At 41.0% G+C, this 22,956-nt stretch overlaps 1 protein-coding gene across 7 annotated transcripts in view; it reads left to right on the forward strand.

Moving 5' to 3' along the window:
• Positions 1-22,956, forward strand: part of KIF26A (kinesin family member 26A) — a 95,767-nt gene that overhangs the window by 15,328 nt on the left and 57,483 nt on the right. For 5 of the 7 annotated variants that reach the window (XM_085582310.1, XM_085582307.1, XM_077783938.2 and 2 more), the window contains exon 3: positions 16,964-17,464. In XM_085582310.1, coding sequence (XP_085438436.1) covers positions 16,964-17,464 — 501 coding nt within the window. Of the gene's footprint in view, positions 1-1,507; positions 12,732-16,963; positions 17,465-22,956 lie in introns of those variants that run through there. The other 2 variants (XM_085582309.1, XM_085582308.1) reach the window with 2 other exon arrangements.

A 22,956-nucleotide genomic window follows, 5' to 3' on the forward strand; every position in this document is an offset into this window, starting at 1 on the left:
CACAGATGCAGTGTTCCAGGCAGATATATTTTTGTTCCCAGCTGTTTTGAATGCTCATTTGATGTTAAGTCTTTGTTCAATCCAGTCCTATGTCATTAATGACTCTGGAGTAAGTAGGTGCACAGAGCTGGAGGAAATCCTGTTTCATGCGTTCCTATTCTAGGAGAGCCTCAGAAAGACTAACAATAATGCAGCTCAGTGAGCTAATGGGTAAACACAGTAAGAAATAAAACGTGCTTGTTCCTTACTGAAGCAGAAAAATAGCTTATGAAGCATAATGTCTTTGATAAGTGTAGATAATGTGACCTGCTTCAATCTGTGGATTAAGACATTAACTGGCAAAGGTAAAACAGCTTCTCGTAAAGAACCTGTCCCTCTGGTTGTAAAGGAGGTGTCAGCAAATATTAAGGAGAATTAAGGAGGAATAGAAGCCCAGTCATAACCCAGTGGAGTCACAAGAAAGGTGAACTCCCATCCAAGGTCAGGGGTTGTGTTGTGCAGCTCAGCCTTGCCCTGACTCCCAGGTGGGCACTTGCTTCCAGCCAAGGGGTGGGTAGTGCAAAGCAAAGGTCTGGTGGAGCTGGGTCTGTGGGTGTCCTCTTTATGGTCCTCCCAAGATGCTGTGGGAAGGAGAAAACGGGAGCATCCTCCACCTTTTCCTTCCCTCTGCTGAGTAAGGTTTAGAAGTGTTAGTTTTCAAGAGAAACCAGGGTTCTTGTAGGAATTTCTTCATGGAGTTGTTGAGGAAGTTAAGTCTGGATTTAGAGCTTTTGATCCTGGTCAGTGGATAGATAGCAGGTAAAAAAGAAAACAGGATAAAATTTTGTGGACTTTTTTTTTTTTTTTTTTTTTTTTTTTTTTTGAGAAAACAATGTGAAATAGTGAGGGTTTTCCATCATCTAGCTTCTACAGCAGCCTGTGTCAATACAGCAAAACATGAGAGCTCCAGCCCACTCACACTGTGCTGCAGGCCTCCCTAGGGGCCCGGGGCAATTCAGCTAGTAGTGCATTTTTAGATAAGCTTACCCCATTTAGCACATGCATTTTGATCAGCCTGCGGTTACAGACGAGTGACTTGCATGCATATGTACCTGAGCCCTGGTGTTGGTGTTCCTCAGACATACACTGGTTTTATGAGCATTAATCTGATGTGTGCACTTGAAGCCTGTTTCCAGTCCTTCTCTACCTTTGTCTTTTTTGGCTGCAAAACAGCAGAGATCCCTTTTCTTTGAGAGTAGGCAGAACTGTACTTGTGACATATCTTAAGACTGCTTAGAAGATATAACCTTATTTAAGTGCTTGTGATTTATCTGGTTTTGCTCTATTTGATTCCTTAAATGTCAGCCACTGTGAACAGTTCTAGGATTTTCCTCCTTTATTTGGGAAGTGTCAGTTGATGAGAAGGCAGCTGATGTGCTGAAAGCATCACTCCCTTAGGAATTTGGTGTGTGAAGTGTTTAGCTGGGAAGAAAGCCTTTTGTTTTTGTTTTCTTTGCTTCCCTCCCCCCCCCCCCCAACCCCCAAAAAGCTTCGGTTTTGCCCTGCTGGTTTAATGGTTAAAGAATGCTGCAGCTCAGCTGTGCAATGCCTTTCAGGTAGTGAGAGGTATCTGAGGAATGAGGGGGATCCCATGGGAATGACCTGAGCTGACAGGTGTGTACACAGCCCCAGCTCCTGCCAGGAGAGCCTCAGTGCAGCAGCACCTTCTGGTGCCTGGGCACCTGCCTCCCTACCTGTCTCCAGCACTTCTGCTCTCCTGTGCTCCTGGAGAAGGCAGCCCCTTCAGGAGACCTTGGCCTCGGTGGAAGGAGCTGGTGGAGCCCCGATGGCGGGAGGGAACTGGGACACCCGAGTGCATCTTCTGCAGAGGAGCAGCTGCTCTGGCTCCTGATGCACACAGTGATTCTTGGTGCAGGGTTTAGGGGAAGGGAGGGAAGGGCTGGAAATGCATTTGGCATCACAAGCTTGTAAATGCCAGGTGGAAAGTGCAAGGCGGGAGGTGGCTTGAAGCATCTTCCTCTCCTAGACCCTGCCAGCTGTGTTAACCCCGAGAGGGGCTCCAGGAAGAATGGAAACCATCCAATTGCCACTGCTTTCCAGAAACACTTGAGATCAGAGTCTTACACATATGTATCACCTCTCGTGTATCTTGTTTGTTTCAGGTTATGTTGTGATGGCAGTCCTGATCATTATCTCTTTTTAATTTTCAAGAGCATGATGTATGTGGCTACACCTACTGCGCTCAGAGATTTCACTGCAAGATTAGAGACGTGTTTAGGAAATTAGTAATGAGAGAAAAACACGTAATTAAAAATGATATCAGTTTGGAAGCTCATCCATCTTCAGCCAGCTTGCTGGAAGAGAAGGGAGTCTTACACAATACCTAGTGGTGGGAAAATGCATTTGGCTCTCCACATTTTAAACAGGAAGGAACTATTTAAATGACAGACTTACAATAGTAATTGGGGCATTTACTTGTGAACACTGTATAACATATTGTAGCTGAATAATATTGCAGTAATTCTGTATAAAGTTAAGGCAGATCTTGTTATATTTGTTTACTTTGGATAATGCCTTCACACATTTTTTTAAAAACTTACTTGGAGCCTTTCTAAAACAATAGCATTCATATTTTGAGATAGTCATACTTACATATGCCAAATATTGTCTACAACATTATGAGGATGCACACTTAACAATTAATTTGTTTCCTGAGATGCAATTTTATGTGAAATGTCTTAAATTCAAAATCTGCAACAGAATTCTACCTCTTCATCCCCCACGACCATTATAAAGTTGCCATATGTCTTATAATGTGCTCAGCACAATATGCAATTGCTCAGACTGTGAATTTCCTCTCATTTTATGATGAAATCCTTAGTTTAGAATAATTTTATTCTTTAGTAGGAGAAACACCATTTGGTCATATATGGTTCATTATAAAATGTGGTAATTTTTAAGCATTTCAAACACTACATGTGCTTCATTTGAGTTTTTATGCCATTTTTCATGAACAATTAGCAGTACCTTGTTGTCATTTTTGTCATGAAATGCCCATAAACTCAATTATCTTCCTGTTTGGTCCCACTTACAAACACACAGAAAACCCAAGCAGATGTCAGAGCAATAACCAGGTGTATGTTGTAGTACTTTGCAAACTTTTAATTGCTGCAGGGATGTTTGCTAGTTAATGGCTGTGTTTATTAAGTGTTCCTATCTGTTGTGCCTTGTTCAGGAGTGCACCTTACATGTGGGATGCTCAGGCTGGTTTATCCAGTGGCAGCCTGGGAGTAACCTTGCAGAGGGATGTGATTTTTCAGTTAAGTTGTTTGTAGTGTAGTTAGCAAAACTGCTGAAGTGCTCGTGGTGTAGGGTCCCGTGTAATCAAGTATTCTCTGATCTTTGGCTGGGTGCTACTGGTGGCTGTTGACTGTCCACCTCTGGAGAGGTGGTGGGTGTTGTTATCTGGGAGGATGGACAACAGATGAGGATGGTGTGGCCAAAATGCTCCCCAAAGTTCAGCAGTTCTTGATGGTGCTTGGAGCAGCCCTTAGTTGGTGGCTGAGGGACCCTTGGTGTCTCAGAGCTGGAGGTCAGCAACTGTGGTGGAGAGCGTGGACAGCTCCTTGGCATTCCCTGCTGTGCTTAGCCAGGGAGAACTGGCTGTCCTGGAGGAGTGTGAGGAGAAGCACAGTCTTTCTTTACAGCCTCCTTGGGGTCTGTGCTCTTGTGCATGAAGGGGGAGATAGAGATATGGACCAAGGATATCTCCAGATGCTCTGTGTTCCCTGCCCAGAAGCAATGGCAGTGCAGGAAAAGGAGATCCTTGATTCATGACCCTGTGCAGTCCTGCAGATTTGTACTCAGACCAGGCCAGAGTGCCAGGATTGGTTCTCAGATATGTGTTGATGAAACAATGAGAGAGATCATCTTTTCCCAGGAATTAAATAATTGCTTCCTGGATGAAAGGACCTAACATCTGGCTCTTGGGTTTCATGTATTTTATCATGTAGATGTAACTGTTTGCTTTGTTCCTGCAGTAATGTTAACCTACTAATGTATGAAGCTGTTTCAAGTCAGTGAAAACCTGCATATAAATCTTTATTACATGTACTTGATTGTCTTTAACTCTTTATAAGATATAATTAGCACCCAGTAATCATATTGTGGTGCTGTTTCTGTGATTACCCTAGCAGTTAGTGTGCAGTGCAATCCTGGTTTTATAGACTGGAGCTAACATTAATTTGATTGGAATAAAGGACAAACAGCAGCATGGGTTGTTGGCCATGTAATTTTCTCACCTTTCTGCTGCCCAGTTCTATTGCCTCCTGCAGTTATGAGAGGTGGCTTGTGATTCAAAAGCTGTGATCTTCAAAATGTGTTCCTTCAAGTTGAAGTGGGGCCACTTTCAGGGATGGTGTCTGTGGTGGGAGGGAAGAGGAGGATTGTGGCAGCTCTTCAAGGCTGGTAACTCGGTGAAGCACTAGTGCCTAGAAATGTTTTGATCCTATTGTAATGAATAGCTGCTAGTTCCTGTTGTTGTTTCTGTTTTGATTGAGTGCCCAGCTGGTGTGTGGTGCAGATAGGATGTTGGGGCAGGGAAAGGAAGTAACTGTCAAAAGTGCATCTCCCTCAGGAAAGCAAGAATGTGGAGGCATGGTGGAATTGGGGTTTAAATAGCACTTATTTTTCCTTGGTTTTCATAGTGCACTGACCATATGCAATTTTCCACATGCTGGGTAATGGAAAATTGGCCCCAGAGGAAGTCACTTTGTAAGTCAAGTTTGGGATTATAAAATCAATCACTCTTGGGTCACTAATTGATGTGGAAGATAGGAATTTCCTATACAGTATGATAAGTTCATTGGTTTTCTGGCAGGGTGTGTACAGTGCAATGTTTAGCCAATGATATTCTTTCCTGATTCTGTTGTTAACTCAGGAAAAGCATCAGGTCATTTACAGCTACACCCAAACTGTGGGTTTGTTTCTGAGTTGTAAGGGGAGGGTGGAGGAAGTTTCTCATGTAGGATCTACATGTGCTTTATGAAGTTTGTTTTCATCTCTTTGTGGCATAAAAGCAAAACTTGGCAGCCGTGTGGGAACCATCAAGATTGATTGCTCTTGGTGTTAAGCATCTTGTATCTCTGAGTTTATATCAACACTACCCTTCTTCCAGCAGCAGCATCTGGCTCATTGGCAAGCTCTGTGGACAGTTGTTTTGACCACTCTGGAGATCCCTCTGGCTGTCATGTGGCTGCTACTTGGCTGTGCTGCTGTTATTCTAGCTGGCCCCATTTTAATTTATTTCATTTTTGGCTTACCTTTGATTCTGATAAATTGCTCCAGAGACTGTAGTCTTGAATAGATCTTGCCTAACACTCTCATGCAGGAACTTCTATGAGATGCTGATGTTAATTTATTTCAGTGACTGTTTGCTGATGGAACCTGGAGCAGTAACATCCCAGCCTGTGCCTTCTGTGCAGGTTTTCCCCATGAATCACAGCATCAGCCCTATGGAGTAAAACACACATCTTTGAGCATATCCTGCATAATGGCTTTCTCTTAGACTGGAGCTGCAAGCATACATCAAATATTAGCAGTGCACAGTCAGTATCTGGAATGGTGCTGAAGGTCCTGGAATCAGCCACTTGGATTTTACAAGATGACCATTGGGAGCAGGGTTTCTGGCCTTGCTGATATAAACTGTCACAGGAGCAAAGAGTAGTGTGTGTCAGTTCTGGATTTATATCCTCAATTGCTGTCCCTGCCTGCTTGATTGTGGTTTTTATTCATATACCATGTACTTTAAAAATGTTATTTTTTTTAGAAGTACTGGGGGTCTGGAAGACACATGAGCTTAAATAAAAGTGAGGGTTTCTTAAAATATTAAAACATCTATTTTCATTAAAGAAGCCTGCCAGGTTCACTACTTCTTATGGTTAAAATTAGGAGAGCTGTGATGTGCAGGAGGTGGGACAAGGTACTTATCTTCACTGCCCTTTAACTCTGATGATCTCTAGAACTGCTTCAGTGCTGTCCACAATGGGGGCTATATGACAAACTAAGGTTTTATAAGGATGTTAGCAAGGATTACACACCTGGTTTAAAATGTGTATTTGCATCTGTAATGATAATACTAAGGCAACTTGGATGTCAGCGGTTTTTTTTTTTAATGATTCACTGCAAATTTGACACATAATGCCAGAAAACCTTGTTTAAAAAAGAATGGGGAAGTTTTCACACCAAGATGTAACTTAAGTCATCACCCAGCAACTGCACATATGCATTTCATGGGCATTTTATGAAATGGAGAGGCAGGTTGGTGAAAGAGTTCATTGCTAATTTGAAATTAGGAACAGGGATATTTCAATTTAGAGGGAGATATTATGACTTTGCATTCAGTATGAATGTTGCCATGGATTTCTTAATGGCCCAGGTCTCACTCTGGGGCTATAATTTCTATTCTTAAAAGAACCCTTTCTTCCTCTCTGTACTTGGCCTTTTCCAGCAGGTGATGAGGCAGCTTCTTTTCCAAGGTCCCAGAACAAAAATTAAAATAAAAACATCCTTTTATGTAGTGCCTTCAACTGAATGGAAACATAAATGTATCCTATGATGTTAGGCATTGTCTACAGTTGTGGAATTTCTACAGAGGTAACGTAAGATAAAGTCAATGTTTAAGAGCCTTGTTAAATGTGACTGGTAGGAGAGCTAGTGCCTTTCATCTCTTAGCTGCTGGTTTTAATAGGATCTGGCTTGAAGGGTTTTGAAAGCTGTTGCCAGGTATTTGATTGCTTCTGTGTCTCAGGAGACAAGGCTTGTTTTGTGTGTGTGTGAGGAGCCTGAAAGAGTTTGCAGAGGTATTTTTGCCAATCATCTGTGGGCATGTCTACGTGTGCATGTGTTATAGGCAGACATAAGCTCACTTTGCCCATGGGTTTAATATGTTTACATCCTGTGCCTTAGCAGAGTTTATAAACCCTATTAACATGGCTTTTGAGGTGCTTTGAGCATGGGCAGAGTGGGTTTTTGTCTGCCTGCGGGCATAGCCCCACGGATTTATGTTTGTAGAATACAGACCTTGGGCAAAGGGAGCTGCTCCTCTTTGATTACACCAGTCCTTTGAATGGTGAGATGTTGCACATCTTGCAGTTTTCACAGGACCACTGCAGGGCTTCCTAACAAGAGGATTACAGGTGGATATTCATCACCAGACTGTTGTCATTCCATTCACATGAGTGTGGTTTGTCGGTTTGATAAAGGCAATTCTTACCTAAGCCCTTCTTCTGAGAGCTGCTCCCACTCTGTTCATTCCCATCCTGGATTGGTACTGGGGCTTGTCCTGACCCAGGTGCAGCACCAGCATTTGGTCTTGTTAAATCTTATGAGATTCCCATCAAATGGAATTGTCCAGCTCTCTCTGGATGGCACCCTGTCCTTCAGGTGTGGATGGCACCCTGTCCTTCAGGTGTGGATGGCACCCTGTCCTTCAGGTGTGTCAGCTGCACCACTCAGCTTGGTGTCACCTGCAAATCTGCTGAGGCTGCCCTTGATCAGCCTTAATGAAGATGTTAAATAACACCAGTCCCAATATGGACCCTGAGGGACACCACTTGTACCTGATGTCCACTGAGATGGACAGATAGGATTAGCTGGACTTGCACCTTCTAATTTAGGCATCTCATTTGGAGTCCTAAAACTGGTCCCTAAAGATGTAGGGAACAAAATGTAGCAATATTTTGAAATGGAAGAAATATAGTTTCTATACTTTGTAAATGAAAATTGAAAGTGGGATATAAAATGTAGCATAATTAATGATAAAAGAAAGTTTTGAGTGTGGTGATGATGGGTTGTATTTGGTAGAAGAATTTTTCAAAGTGTATAGAGGGTCACAACTAGGAGAAGAGGTATGAAATGAATACAGGAATGATGCAAGTTGGAAATCTTGCTGTGAGCAAGATAGTGTAGGTTACTAATAGTAACTAACAGTCATCTAAGTAGAGCAATATTTTGAAGTCTGTGGCCCTTGGACCCAAGCAGACTCTGTGCACAGATAAGTTACCCATCTTCCCAAAACTAGTATCATAGGGCTGGGGAACAAACTTCAGATCTTTAAAAAGTTAGTCCAGCTTTCTCCTCTGGAATGGGGTCATCTATCTCTTGATCACCTCCCACAGATGTTTTTCACCTGCTCTTTAGAAATTTTCAAAAGAACAAGATTTCTCAACAACATTGTGTAGCAATTGCCTGTGCTCACTCACCTTTGATAGTTTTTATTGAGTTTTCTTTGCTTAAAAGTAGAATGATTTCATATTTTCCTTACCCAAGTGGATCTAGAAAGCAATTTGTCACCAGTCTCTTTGTAACCACTTTTTGTACTGGAGGACTCTGATTACTTTTCACTCTTCTAAACTAAATAAACCAAACTCCTTTAACTTCCCACAACATTCTTGTTTTTTAAACTGCTATTTGTCCTGTAGACATGCCTCAAATGGTCTGTCTCCAGCTGTGTTTTATCTGGCTGGGATCATACTTCACCCTAATGAGATTCTATAGGAGGATCACTCAATTCTTTGGGCAATGTCCTCCACCTGCAGAAATCCCTTGGGATCTGAATATTTATTTTTAGTTTTTAAGCTGGGGTGAGCAGTGAGATAAATTACTTCTATGCCCTGGCATCTTATGTGAAACTGAGAAACACCAATGGACCTTACTTCCATCCTAGTCCAGAGATATTGAAGGCACAGGACCACAAGGTGGCTGTCAGCAGATTTGTGAATTTCCTTGCTGAAGTTGTGCCGCTGAAGAGTGGTATTAAAAAAAGCTGTCCAAGAATCCACTTTAAAGAGCTCCTGGATGAGCAGTTTGGAGAGGGAGGTGGTGTCTCATACATGCCACCTAGTAAGCAAAGGAGCTGAAGCAGACTCTTCAGGCAGAGTGTGGCCAGCTTGTGGTTGAGGAGTTACAGATGCTCTTCATTGTTCCTTGACTATTCATCCCTGTTAGGTTTTTTCCATTTTTTTTTTCTTTTTCTTTCCCTGAAGTCCAAGCAGGGAGAAAAACTTAAAACTCAACTCCACTACAGTTCTCCCTAAATTCAGATGTAAACCCAAAATTTTTCAGCCAACAATTTTTTTTTTTTTTTTGTGAAGCAGTCAAACTGATGCAGTGGAACTTAATTAAGATGAAGAATAAGTGCAATCCACTTTTGTAATAATAAAAACTGCATGGTGTGCTAACTGTGCAGTGGATACAATAATTTGTTGCTTGCAAGTGAGTGCATAATGGGCAGCCTTTTGGTTGTGAAGGCTAAATCGTTTCTGTATGGTCTTCAAATATTCATTTACCAAATAATTGATAAAATGAGCAAGTGAATGAGACACTAAGAGAGTGTGATCCAATGCCAAGTGCTGGTTTCCATAGTTGATTTTAAATCTACATTATGCTAATGATGTTCATTTGGAAAATGTGTCCACTCCCTAACTTCTGCCGCTCAGTGTTCTGTTAATTGGATTCAGATGGTTGGACTGAAGCAGTGGTAGGGTTTGTATATAGAGGAGTGTTCCAAGCAATTTTTTTTTTTTTCCTATGCAGGCTTTCTAAGTTAGAGTTGCTTTCACTGTGGCTGGTGTCCAGCTGTTCTTGAACTCCCTCATCAGAGGTCTGTCTGATACAAACGGGCACAGTTCTACAGGGACAAATGAAGTTCTGATCACTTAAACATGCTGAAGATCTCATCTGGGGCGTGACTCCTCTCCCAGTCCATTGGGCTGGCTGGGCTGGGCTGCTGGGCAGAGTTCATCAGTGAGGAAGTCCTTTTCCCCAGGCTCACAGTGCAATTTGTAATTCTGGAAACACAGGCTGTTGACTGAATTCTAATAGTAGGAGCAGCCTTTTGTTTCCCATAAAATGCTATTAAGAATTGGTGTTTCCAAGGCATTTTGACAAGGCAGCATGTTTCTGTGTAGTGGTGCTGTGCTCTGATTTTCATCCCTGTGCTGAAATTCAGAGCTGTTCTGTTACCTGGATAGCCTCACAGAACTCAGACTGTGTGTGGAGTTGGTGGCATTCAGTGTGATGACATCAGATAGCATCGTTTTCCCAAGGAGCTGTTCTAACCCATGCACACTTGGTTGGCTTTGAAGAGGAAAGAGAAGTTGTGACATTTTATGCAGTTGTAACTGTAATAGGCAGAGTTTTTATAATCTGATTTACTGTGTTCATAGGATAACCAAGTTTTTTACCCTGGTTTCAAAGAAAAAATAATTAGGCATGGAAAGCTCTTCATCTTTTAAACAAAAAAGTCTAATTTCTGCAAGAGGATTTTGTCTGAATTTCTGAAAGTCAGCTTTGTCCAAGTGGCTATTTCTGAAAGTAGAATCAAACGAAGGCTTTTCAGACACCAAGTATTGTGTGGTGATAAATATGCAACAATTTCTTTCTGCTGCTTCTGAAGGTTTATAAAAGAAATAAGAGGGAAATTAAAAAAGACACAATATGTGTTGGAAGATGGTGTTTTCACATGAACAAAATCAGTACTGAATTTACATTGTGAAGTTATAGTAAGCCTCACAGCCAAGAGGGAAAATTAAAAGATTACTTAAAACCAACAATAAACATGCAAATTAAAAGTCATAAATTTTAAATGAAGTCATACACTATTAAAAATAAGCATAAAATTGCATACTAGTTTGGATGTGTAGTTTATAGAACACACCAAATGTTAAAATTGGATTAAATTAAGAAAAACATTTTGCAAAGGCAAGTAAAATATCTATTTAATTAGATTGTAAAGAAAGAAGATTAAAAGTAATATTTTGTGAAACAGTAATTACTGTTTTTCAGAAGTAGTCAGGTTCCTATGTGTTGATCTAAATTTACCGGTGATAGCAGATCTCTTTGGGGTCTTTTGTTTTGTTTGTGTCTTTTAATTATTTTAAATGGCAACCACTACCTTTATTTTGTTTTCTTTGCACTGAACACACTGCATGGCTGTTTGCTCCAGTACTCTGCCAGCTCATGAAAGCAAATCTGGGAGATCAGCTCATCCCCTCTGGTTCTGAGAGGTTAAAAGCCAACTCATTGCAGGGGACTATACAGCAAGATAACAGGAAAGGCAGCTGAAGCCATTGGGAGGTGGGCTGAGGTGCTGATGGGAGCCTGAGATGTAAATAAACCAGATTGCTCTCATTTCCTCTTTCCACTGTATTATGCATTCCAATAGCACTATTCATCTTTATGACAGACACCTATTGCTGTAACTTTACTGCAGGCCACTGAAGTACATTAAAGTGGGCAGGAAATGGAAATAAATAGAGTTCAGTGGAGCTGCCGAATAACTAAACATGGCGCAGTCATTTTTAGTGCGGGGTCGCGCGGTTTTGAGCGGCTTTATCGTATTGCTGGGCTTTTGTCAGAAAGATGGGCTCTGTTTAAAAGAGATACTGTGTAATTTTTTTATATAAGTAAGAAAATGTGCTTGCGGTTTTTTTTTTTTTTTTCCCCAAACACTTTGGGATGTCAGAGATGAAAAGAAATTGGGTTGAGTCTCAGCTGGGCCGAGTCAGGGGGATATGTCTGTGTGCACTACCTCAGGTTGTGGCTGGAAACAGAATAATGGGATTGGAGATGTGAAGAAATCCTGCTAGGAGATAGAATGGGAGGAGGGCCACAGTCTGCTGGCTTAAATTAACCTTCCACGTAAAGGTAGTGAGACTTTACTGTAAGGAGGCTGAATAGAATTCAGCCCTACTTTTTTCCTAATGCCTGTGCATTTGGCTCACTTTGGAAATGTGGATTGCTTTCCTGCTTGTTCAGGGGAATGCTTTCAAGGACAGTAAAGCTACATTGTAGGTTCCAGATACCCTTAACCCGCAAGAGATGGGACTTCAGGTGAATTCTGTTTTTGTGTTTGTTTTTCCTTGATTGTTTATATTCTGATAAGATTAGGTCAGTGACTGAATGAATTCACAACAAGGGTTACTTGAAGACTTAAAGCTCATATTTTCACTCCCTTGAGATTAGTCAGATAGTTGGGAACTTCTCCTAAAAAAAATCATTAGCATTGTTTTTTTTTCCCTTGATTGCATTGAACACTCTTTGGGTTTTCTGAATATAGTGCTTACTTTTTTTGTTTGTTTGTTTTCACAATGACTACTATGTAGTTGAAAGCATGCATCAACCTTCAAGGTATTTGTCAATATAGAAGATAACTAGGGAATATTTCACAATGTCATGTAAGATAAAAACTAATTTGTAAGCAGCACAGCAGAGATTTGGAAGGACAATTAAGACAAAAAGTCATTAACATTGATTCTTGTGCACTGGGATAGTATATTCCTTTCTCCAAAAGCATCCTTTAAAAATGTTGTTCACCTCAGTCTGTATTTAATTATATATTTCAGTGTGACATTCAATGATTCTTCTTTCTTTTAAATTCTATTTATGTCAAGACTTTAATTCAATTCAGAATACTGCTCCGGATACACTCACACTGCAGAAGCCAGTGCCAGGCAAAATTGTGGGTAATTACTGAGGATGGTTGTTGGCAGTTTGACTTTTCATCGTTTGTTCGTCATCGTTTGTTCGCACTCTGTGCAGAGTTCCTCGCTGAAAGGATTAGGTTACAGATGGGTGGGTATTACTTCAGGGACTTCTTAAGTGAGAATCCAGATGCTGCGCTGCCTCCTCTTCTCTTGCTTAGTTTGGGAGTTAGAAGTCAGTAGCTGCAGGTAAGATTCAAAACTTGTATCTTTGTTTCTCTTTTTCAGTGGAAAAAACCCTCTCTATTCTTTCTTGTTAGCTGAACAGAAAATCTAACTGCAAACTCTAAGTAGATGAGAAATATGATTGAGCTGTACTTTCAAAATAATTTAATTTAAGTGCAGTTATCACTGACAAACTGCTTCAAGTTCTCAGAATAGTTCAGGTCCAGGAAGATAATTTGGTGTTTCATGCTTTGAAAACCTGGCTGTGACTTTGGTGTCTAAGCTGTAGCAGGGATTTTTTGGTGATATTGACCTTTGGGCTCATCCCAGTTACTTTGAATTATGTCTGTAGTTTCAAGGGCAGTGGTCTGGGGATGTAGTATTTTACAGCTGTGAAATGTGGGTTTTGTTTGTGTGCCCCACATGCAGCACGTGGTGTTACCCCAACCCTGCTCGGTCCTCACTTGCTTTCATGTGAGGCAGCAGAGCTGAGCTCTTACACCAGAGAGGGAAACCTCAGTTAGAGACTGTTTCCTTCTTGCTGTTGCAAGTAGCAACTTTTGATGTGCTTTCAAATCTGTGCTCCTTTTCCCTACTCCTGCTTTCAGAGGTAAAGCCTGAAGGCAGGCTTTGGGCTAAATGCTCCAATGCTGAAGGAAATTAGTGTTTTGCTGTGTGTTCTAGTGGGAACACAATCCTGGTTTTCCAAGTTTACCATCCAGCCCAGCTGAACTTGCAGACCATTTCTGTGAGCTCCTCTCATGTGGGCAGTTTGCATGTTTGTGTCTAATCTCCCAGCAGCAGTTGGCAAGCTGGCTTGTGTCTGTAAGAACTGCTTGCTGAAAAGCAGTGGCAAATTCAAGCATTCAGGAAATTTGTCCTCATATAAGAACATGTAATTATCTCATGCCCTGACCTTGCTGGGGGCTGCTGGGCTCCTCAGTTCCTAGTGGGACCATTTATTTTACAATTCTAACAGTCTGTGATGTTTGAATATATAAAATTTGTTAATTTGCAAAAGTTAACAAGCTGAGTCTGAAATTAGGGTTTTGGTTTTTGCAGTGGGAGGGGAAGCTGTGAATGTTACAGCATCACAGTATTCTGCTTATCCTGCTTGTTCAGGAGGAAAGAAGAGCATTTGGAAAGTAGGTGTGACAAAGACAGCATAGTTTATTTATGCAATAGAGGAACAAAAGAGTCATGTTCTTTGTAGCACAGCAGACTAAAGAGGTTTTGGAGCACTGTTTGGAACTTGTGTGTTGTATGTTTAATTTTTGTGCCATTCCCCTAAGCGATTTGCACACCCCCTTTTTGTGGCTCGCCTGGCTGCTGGTGGAGCTGTAGCAAGGATGGCTTTGGCTGCTTCACTTCTCCCATGTGTGTGTCACACATTTGGTCACTCAACTTTTATTTCTTCCCCCTGTTAAACATGAGAGTGTAACTCCCACCCCAGCCTCCTTAGGGTGTGAGCTGCTGAAGCAGGAGCTCCCCAGGACCAGGCATTGTCACAGGGCAGGAAAACCTCTTTAATGGGGCTGGCTAAACTTTTAAGTTATAGTTAATGTTTTTAACAGTAACTTGTGTTTCCTCCAGCCTTCACGCCCAACCATTAGCCAGGTGTTTTTGTCTCTCAGAGTGGAAAAATAAAAGTAATTTAACTATCCAGCTGGGCCCTCACTGAGGTGCTGGAGAAGGTTGGCCACAATGCCAACTGGGGGTCACAGAGGCTGGATGTGTGGGTTAAGAGGCTCCTTGTAAAGCTTGGCAAAGTACAAGCATTGGAAATGAGATGCCTTTATCTTTCACTATAAATAAATTATGAGGTTTAAATTTGGCATGCTATGTGTCTAAGAGCTTTGGTCTGTGTAATTTTCTAAATATATATATTTTTAAAATTTATTTTTGTTCCCCCCTTTAATATGACATCGACTTGATTTCTTTGTAACTGCGAGACAGGCCTGACTCTGATCTGCCTTATGCTGTAAACTGTGTTTATGGAGCTAGAATTGGGGTCATTAATTTTCTTTACATCAAAAGAAGTAATTTCTTTTAAATGAGAAGCCTGTTTCACCTAGTAATTCGCTTTAATTGCTTATTTGAAACTTTTGACATCTGATAGCAATTTAAACATTGCCAGATGAGGCTCATGCAGTTGGGACGTGCAGGTGCTTCCTTGTGTGCCCAACTTGGATCAAAGGAGCGAGCCCAGGGATGTGCCTGGTGCAGACGGGGCACCCGGTGCTGGGAGCTGCTGTGTTTTGGGGCTCTTTGAATGGATGCTGTGTGTCAGCCTCTGCAAGTATTTGCTCAGAGGGCTCTCCCTTGGAGAAGTTTCTGAGGAGCACTGAGCACGGTGCTGTTTGTTTTTCTTGGGAGATAGACTGCATGGCCTTTGTTTTACCCGAGGCTAAATAGTGCTTGCAGCACTGAGTCTCTGTGCTTTTTTTAAAGTCTAACCACTAGCACTTTCTGCTGAAGGGATAGAAAAAAAATTTCTAAAATATTAATTGCTCTTTTTTTTCCTGACTAATATATCTTAATTTAGCATTGCCATCTTCTGGGAGGTTTGGTGGGAAAGAATTTTCTTCCTCATGAGGGTAAGCAAATGGTACAACTTCAAAGGCATTTTTAGCAGGAGCTAAGCCTCAATAAAAAGAAGAGACAAAAATGAAACAATGTCTCACTTCACTTTTTATACTGGTTCACTAATGTGAATCAATTTATTGTTCAGTTAGTGGCAGGAGAAACTTTTCTTAGCATGAGAAGTATTTTTTATTTTAAGTCAATAAACAATCATTTAGATTATTGCAGAAAGAGCAACTTTGGTTAATGGCTTTTGGCTGTGGAATAATGTGATGCTAGATATATTTACAATGGTTTCTATCAACAATGTACTGTGTCTCTTGAGAGATTAAACTGTTGCAGGAGTAGTCCAACAGCTGAACCTGAGATAAATTCTGTGCTGCTGCTGCAGAAGTTAAGCAGTATTTTAGTACTTTCTGAGTTCAAAGCAAAGCCAAAGTACCAATGCCAAGACTTCTTTAAAGAAGAGTTTTATTGATGTGCTTTGTAATTAAAACCAGAATGAGTTTTCTAATAGGACATTCATTTCCTAGAGAGCAATTGCAGCTTGGCATAAAGTAATACATTTTTAAAAACAAGTGCCAATCTGGGGATATCCCCAGCATATGTTGGATGGCTGATTTACCAGCTATGTGTGTCCTACTTACTAACAAGAAAATTAAATATTTTCATTTAAAATAATTATACAAATAAACCTTTGGCTGTGCTGTGATTTCATTAAAACCTTAATTGTTTAGAGAGCTCTATGAGAGTGTGTGAAGTTGGGTCAGCTTTACTGCCTGGTGTTAGTCTTGATAGCAGATTTACGACAGGGCTGGATTTAATCTCTTGACTAATCTTTACAGTAGCAGGCCTGGGATGGGAGGGCGTTTGTGTGTTCAGGAGATAGGTAACTCTATCTCTGAAGTAGAAACACGGTGCTGGGTTTTAAAATGTCTCAGCAGCCTTAAAATGAACTAGTCAAGGGCTGGTGGGGAAATGCTCTGTGGTAACAAAATAGGTGTTGCTTTTAAATCAGTGTCTTAGTGTGCACATTGTCACACCTTCACACATGGCTGTAGGCTCAAATCTATTTCTCATTAAAGCAAGTGTAGCAGAAAAGAATATTGCAACATCTGGGTTGCAAAGATCAGAAATAACAATCCTGTGGGCAGCACCATGTAAACTGGCTTTTACGCCACTTGATTCATCATTTCTGAGGGTAAGGGCAGGAAGATGTTTACCAGGTCACGCATTAATTTTTCAAAATACTTTCAAGTCTAATTTTCCTTGGTTTCTGATGGTGGTATGCCTTTGAATCAAGTTACAGTATTTGTAGGTTCAGCATCTCAACTAACGTTGTTCCTGAGCATGGGAAACACGTGTGCTGTAGATGTCTCCAAAGGAGAGTTAATTAGAAGAATGAGCAGTTATCAAGAACACTGTAGCTCCACTGTTTAATTCTGATTATAATTTTCATGCTGGGTCTAATACAAATGAATTCACTTCTGGTTTATTAATCCACTGTGGGCCTGTTAGGGTATAAAGCAAGAAAAATGCTGAGAGTTACCAGAACAGATTTAAAGCACTTCCGTGAGTGGAGAGCAAATCAGAGAACTTTTTTTCCCTCTCCTTTTTGTATTTCTGCACTGCTTAACTGACTATGTTTCCCCCCGCTTTCTTCACTTCTTTAGGACCCACGATTATCAGCTTTAATTTTTGACAAGCTTCAAGTGCCTGACTATTTACAGAAAAACAGGAATGAAGGAGAGAGCAGATGTGAAACTTGTGCCACTCACTTGAATCAGCTGAAGCAGGAAGCCATTCAGATGATGCACACCCTCAGCCAAGCCAGCTACCCGGAGATGCCCGACCTCCCGCCCGGCACCGGGGCTCTGACCAGCATGGTACCCAGGATGGTCACTGTCTCTTCCCAGAGGGACCTGCCCCTCATTGCTGGGCAGGTGGGCAGGCAGTCTGGAAAGTCGCCCAATCTCTTCTCTGCTGCAGAGAGGAAGAAAGGACTGGGATGGTCTCAAGGTGTGGGCAGCTTTCCCAACTCCAGCGTTCAAGTGACCGTGGCCCCCAGCGGTCTCAGTGGTGCCCTGAGCTCTGTCACCATCCAAGCTCAGCAGTACCTGGAGGGCATGTGGAGTATCTCCAGAGTGAACAGCTTCCTGCCTCAGGCTTGTCTAGTAAGTAGTGATAATTCAGCTGCTCGAGTTTTGTTTGCATGTGTGTGGACATACAGAGACAGATAAAATTTGAGATCTATACATAATTATCTTTGTGGGGATCAGCTAATGGTATTCAAAGCCGTGTTTCAAGAGCTGAAGAGTTAAAGAGCTTTGGAAGATGTTCTATCAGATGTCAGGAGGAATTTGCTTTCTTCTCTCACATGGTGAGATCCTTTCCTCAGATGTTTTTGCACCTATTTTAGCTTCATATATGCAGGTGATGTTATTTGTCTGTCACATACCTGGTAGCTCCTTTAGAAAAACACAAAAGGCCAAGTTTGTCACACATGAAGCTTTGGGAGCTTCGTGGTATTATATCAAAAGTGAACTTGACCCTCAAGTCTAATGCTGAGCTTCTAATGCTGTGTGCAGTTCAGCAGTTGCTGTTGTGATGCACAGCATTAATCTGCAGCTCAGATGTGTTGCAAAAGAGTTTGCTGCTGAGGAAGGGGCTCAGGAGGTTGCTTCAGAGCCACATACTTGTAAATGTCACTGCACTTGGATTTTCAGCCTTGATGTTGTTTTCCTGTATTGTGTGTATGTGGTGCAGGTTACTTTTAAAAGCAAATGCATTATGTGGCTATCTATGGAATTGTAGAAGGATACAGTACATGGCTGGTTTTGACTAAGATTTATTCCTGACCAACTTTCAGATAGTGAATGAGGGAGTGTCTGTAATAATGAAATGTGTACAATTTGAAGTAATGGTTTTCATTTAAAGATGACATAGCAGATCTTGCAAGATCAGGTGTTTTGGTGCCAGCAGCTTTAAATTTAGCATAATGTCTTATGTGCTGTTGTATGTAAACACTACCTAATATTGCTTGGTAGCTTCAGCTGGTTGAGCTCCAAGATCATGAGAGATAAATATTTGAGTGCTGCTGTGTAACATTGCTTTTTCAGGCTGACTTGTGTTTCCTTCCAGAAAAGGTTTGGAGACTTGATTCCTCCCTTCCATACTTTCCTCTCTTAAGGAAATTTGTGAATTCACATAGATTCCACCTCTGAGGGGCTCCTATTTAAATCCAGTGAATCTCCACTGACATCAGGTCATTCACTGAGAAAACTGAAAATGGCCCGTTCAGCTCTTGGTAGTTTATAAGGAATTCTGCTATGAGAGCTTTTCTCTAAAATGTTGCTCCATGCATTAAGGATCAATTTGGCCATGTATGGTATACGATGTTACCTTTAAATTGCCTTCTAAGTTCTTTTTATATCACAGAAATAGAGAAGGAAAAATGGGAAAGCTGCTGGGCTAAGAAGCCTGCACTCTGAAAGCAGAAGTATTTCCATTTGTCTGCTCATTCTGTCTGCCCTTATTCTTGTCCTAAATAATTCAGTAACAGCCAGCTGTAGATTTCTTCCTGCTTAACTATGCTGACTGATAGATGTGGTCTTCCCTAACCACTACGCTATTCTGAGATAAAACTGTTGCCTCATTTAACCCCTGTGAAGGAAAATTGTGGATAATGCAGCAGAGCTTAAGTGTGATTTAGAAATGTGCAAAGAAACTCAGTAGCCTGGAAAACAGTGACCTTTAACGAAAGGACAAACAATGTGAGTGTTGGAGGCAGCTTGGATGTGATCCAGTCATCTGCAAGGATCGTTTAGATTTATAAGCAGTTTTTGGAGGCAAGCTAGTCTTCAGTTGTTTTATCTCTCATCTCTCTATTTATTTTATTCATTTAAACCCAAATGTAGTTACTGAAGACTGTGAGTGCATCTCTTTCCAGATGGTGTTTCTTCTGTCTGTCGGAATTCTTCCACTGCCTTTTGTATTGTTAAGAGCCTTGTGTCTGATGAAGTTGTTTGGGTGGGTGAGGCAGAAAGTGCTTCCCCTATGCTCTTCCCCTGAGGAATCACAGGTGTTGAAGGAAAAAGGACTGGAGAGATTTCAGGAAACAGCCAGTCTAGCCCTTGTCTAGGATAGTATCCACTGCAGGACATTCTTGTCCAATGCTTATCTTACATAATTGTACAATTTTTTAAAGACTGGGATTTTCTGAGTTCTATTGATTCTCACATCTGGACTTCCTTCCCTATTAGAAAAGTTTATTTGATTTATTTACACCTTTTTTTTTTACTGGTTAGACAAGTAATTTTGTCTTTTCTTTCCTGAAGTTAGAAACAGGGTTTAAGTTTCAGATTAACCCAGAAGAGAACTGTTCATTTACCTACTTTTAGTGATGTCTGTCTATAGTAATACTTCCTGTCTTGTGGTGCAAAGCTGGTCTGGCTAGAGGAATTCTGGAGCAAGAACCACTGCAGTAGAAAGAACAGCATTGAATGTACTATTTATTTAAGTGTGACTGGATTTTGAAGACTTCAGCCCCCATTTAGGCAACATACTGCACAAATACAGAAGGAAAAGATGGCTTTTTTCCCAGGGAGTTTCCACTCTTGGTTGTGACACCAGTTATTTTGACCACCCTGTAAATACTCCTGTTTCACTGGGAATCTGTACTTACTTACACCTTTTTTCCTTACCAAAGGGTACTTGAAACAGGTGCTGAGCTCCCTGGTGGGAGGCTCCTACTCAATGCCTGCCCTCCCACTGCTACATATGAAGTGGGCATGATTAATTTTACAAATTTGGGAAGACAAAAGTAAAGGCTGGGGTTCATCTCGAGTATTTTTAATTATCAAAACCCCAGGTATTTATTATAACAATTACTGAGGCTTCCTTTGTGGCTGTAGAAGACCAACAGGCACTTCAAAGAGTTGCTTTGTCCTTCTCACCTTGGGTGTCTCTCTTGGCCTGCCTTGTCCACCAAGGGTGCTGGTAGAGCCCAGGCAGGTTGTGTGGAGCAAATCCTATTTTGGATGCAGCCTACTGTGTCCCCAGTGCCTTCTGGGTGTGAAAATATACCCCAGTGTACATCTGCCAAGCCTCATGAGACTTGCAGCTGCACACATTTCTCCAGGATCTGTATTTTTTATTCATGGTTAGTTCTAATAGTAGCAGTAGTGGAATTGTCTGCGGAGAGATGGAGAGGAAAAAAAAATTTGATTTCTGCTGCTCTCATCTCCCTCCCCAAACTCGCATGTATTACCTTGTTATGTCACTTACGGTTGTGAAAACACTTCTGGGCTGAATGTTGGGGGTCAGAAGTGCAGGACATCGTAAATTTTTAATATGTGTTTGGAGCTCAAGTGTGAAAAATCCATTATATAGATTATAAATTTTTTGAACAGGAACGTGTGTTTGAAGTGTAGTGTGTGCACTGCTCAAATGAAAATAATAACCATGGGCTTTGGGAGCTGTAAAGAGGAACAGTAATTAAGGATCTGGAGGAAGGTTCAGGGAGGGGAAGACTAGGATTGCAACCAAGGTGCAAAAGGTGAAGATGTAATCAGCTGCTTTACCCAAGTGGCCTGTTGTGAAAAATTACAAAAAATAATCACCAGTAGCAGTGATAAGTTGTCTGAGCAGACAGTGAACACAGTGGAGGGGAGGGAGCTGGTATAACTCTGGGTAAAGCAGCTGAATTGTGCTGGATCCCTGACAACTGTAATTAATAAATAGTTTTATATTGATGTTTTCAGTTCTTGACCTGACAAGTGACTATAAGGTTACTACTCAAATGAAAAAAAAACCATTAGCAGTACTCAGCACTGCCACCCAGTTTAATACAAAAGGAGAGGACTGAGGGGCGTTTGGGCTTCTCAGATGTGTTGGAATCTGGCTGAGAGGCAAAACATTAAAACCACTGAAAGTTCCACTGAAAATTTCTAATGCCTATTAGAAATATCTGCATTTATTTTGTATTGTAGAAAGAAAGAGGTCTTACTGTATATTTTAAATTGTGTTAATATGCAGTGTTATGTACTGCATAAAAGTGCTAAAGTAGCCATGCCATGTGCTATAAAGACATCTCAGTGAAATAGAGCTTATTTGCAAATTGCTTTTTCTTTCATCTTACACCAAATGAAATCCTCGTCATACTGTATTTCTTACTTGACTATATACAGTTGGCACTGGTTATAAGGCAAAGCATTGTGGCTCCTTGAACGCTTACCAGTTTGTAAGTGGATTTAAAAATATATTAAAAATGGGCCATTAAGAAATTGAAAAAGTTGGAGCACTAAAAATTTGAAGTGCCTTAAGTAAAACTTTTAAAGCCTATATATACAAAATTGTAAAATTATCAAATGTATGTTCCTGAGAGTATTCACAAATTTAAATTTAGTATGAGCTTATTGTTTGGGTCTGTGAAGTTCAGGGAGGGAGGATTCACCCACAGGACAGCACATGTAAATGGTGCATAGACTCTAAATTTAAAGAAGTTACGTTTACTTGTCTTACATGAAAAACCTACGAGTTATTTTAGTCACAATTCAAGCTTTCCTGTAGTTTGAGTAAATCTTCTACTTACCCTAATCTAAACCAGATGGTTTTGTCTCAGAGTAATTCAGCCTCTGTTGACTTTCCTTAAAGCCTCTTTGTTTGTTTATAACAAGGGTGACTTACATTTTGTTTAAAAGATGCAAGAAAAAGCTGACTGTGGAAAACAGAACAATGACAAGATTTACTTTCCAGCATTTACTTTTTTACTTTGATAAATGTCATGCCAAATGGATTTTTAAATTAATTTTTAAAACCCTACTTGATAGCTTTCTCAGTGACCTTTTATTAATACAATGTGGGAAATATATTTTGTAATGAAACAATTAAAATACAGTGCATTGACCATAAATCTTGTCCGTGAGACATATGGATGTCTTTGATCTTTGGGACGTTTCTCAGACTCCACATATAACATCTTGATCCTCAAGAAGTCAATGTTAGACAGATGTTGAGGCAGGGACTGCACAGAGGCATTTGTGTTTCCTCTTCTGCTCCAGTAGTGTTGGTGTCACTGCTTTTGTAGAGGAAGTACATAAAGGAAAAGGGGGTGGCAAAAAATACTAATTTTCAAAGTTAGTGTTGGTCGCCCTCCATAACAAGTCTCGACAGCAGAAGGAAACATTTTGGTCCAGGTTCCTAAATGCTTTCTCATAGCAACCTAATTTATGCTCCCATGGAAAAGACCTTTGCTGTGACTGCTGCGTGTCAGCTGGGCAGTCATGCCTTGCTTGGAGCTTTGCTGCCTTGGCACACACAGAGGGAGCACAGCACTGCCACTGTCACCGAGACCCTGCCCCAACAGCCAGGAGCAGACTGGCTTGGAAGGAGTGGGCTGGGAATTCAGCCTTAAATGTGCAGCTGGAAGCACAGCCCTGTGTGTATGGATGGGACCTTTGTGCTCTCTTATTCTAGAGCCTCCCCAGTGTAGGGTGATGATGGTGAAAATGGTTACTTTTTAACATATTTCCAGGTATCAGAGTGATACAGGAAAAATATTAAGAGTTAACAGAAAGGTTATTTGCTACAAAATGGAAATGAGCCTTTTCTTGGGTGAGGGTGTGATTGCATTTCTTTTTATTGTGTGTGACACTTCCACCATAGT

This window comes from Lonchura striata, chromosome 5 (assembly GCF_050655825.1).
Source record: "Lonchura striata isolate lonStrDom1 chromosome 5, ASM5065582v1, whole genome shotgun sequence".
Taxonomy (NCBI): Eukaryota; Metazoa; Chordata; class Aves; order Passeriformes; family Estrildidae; genus Lonchura; species Lonchura striata.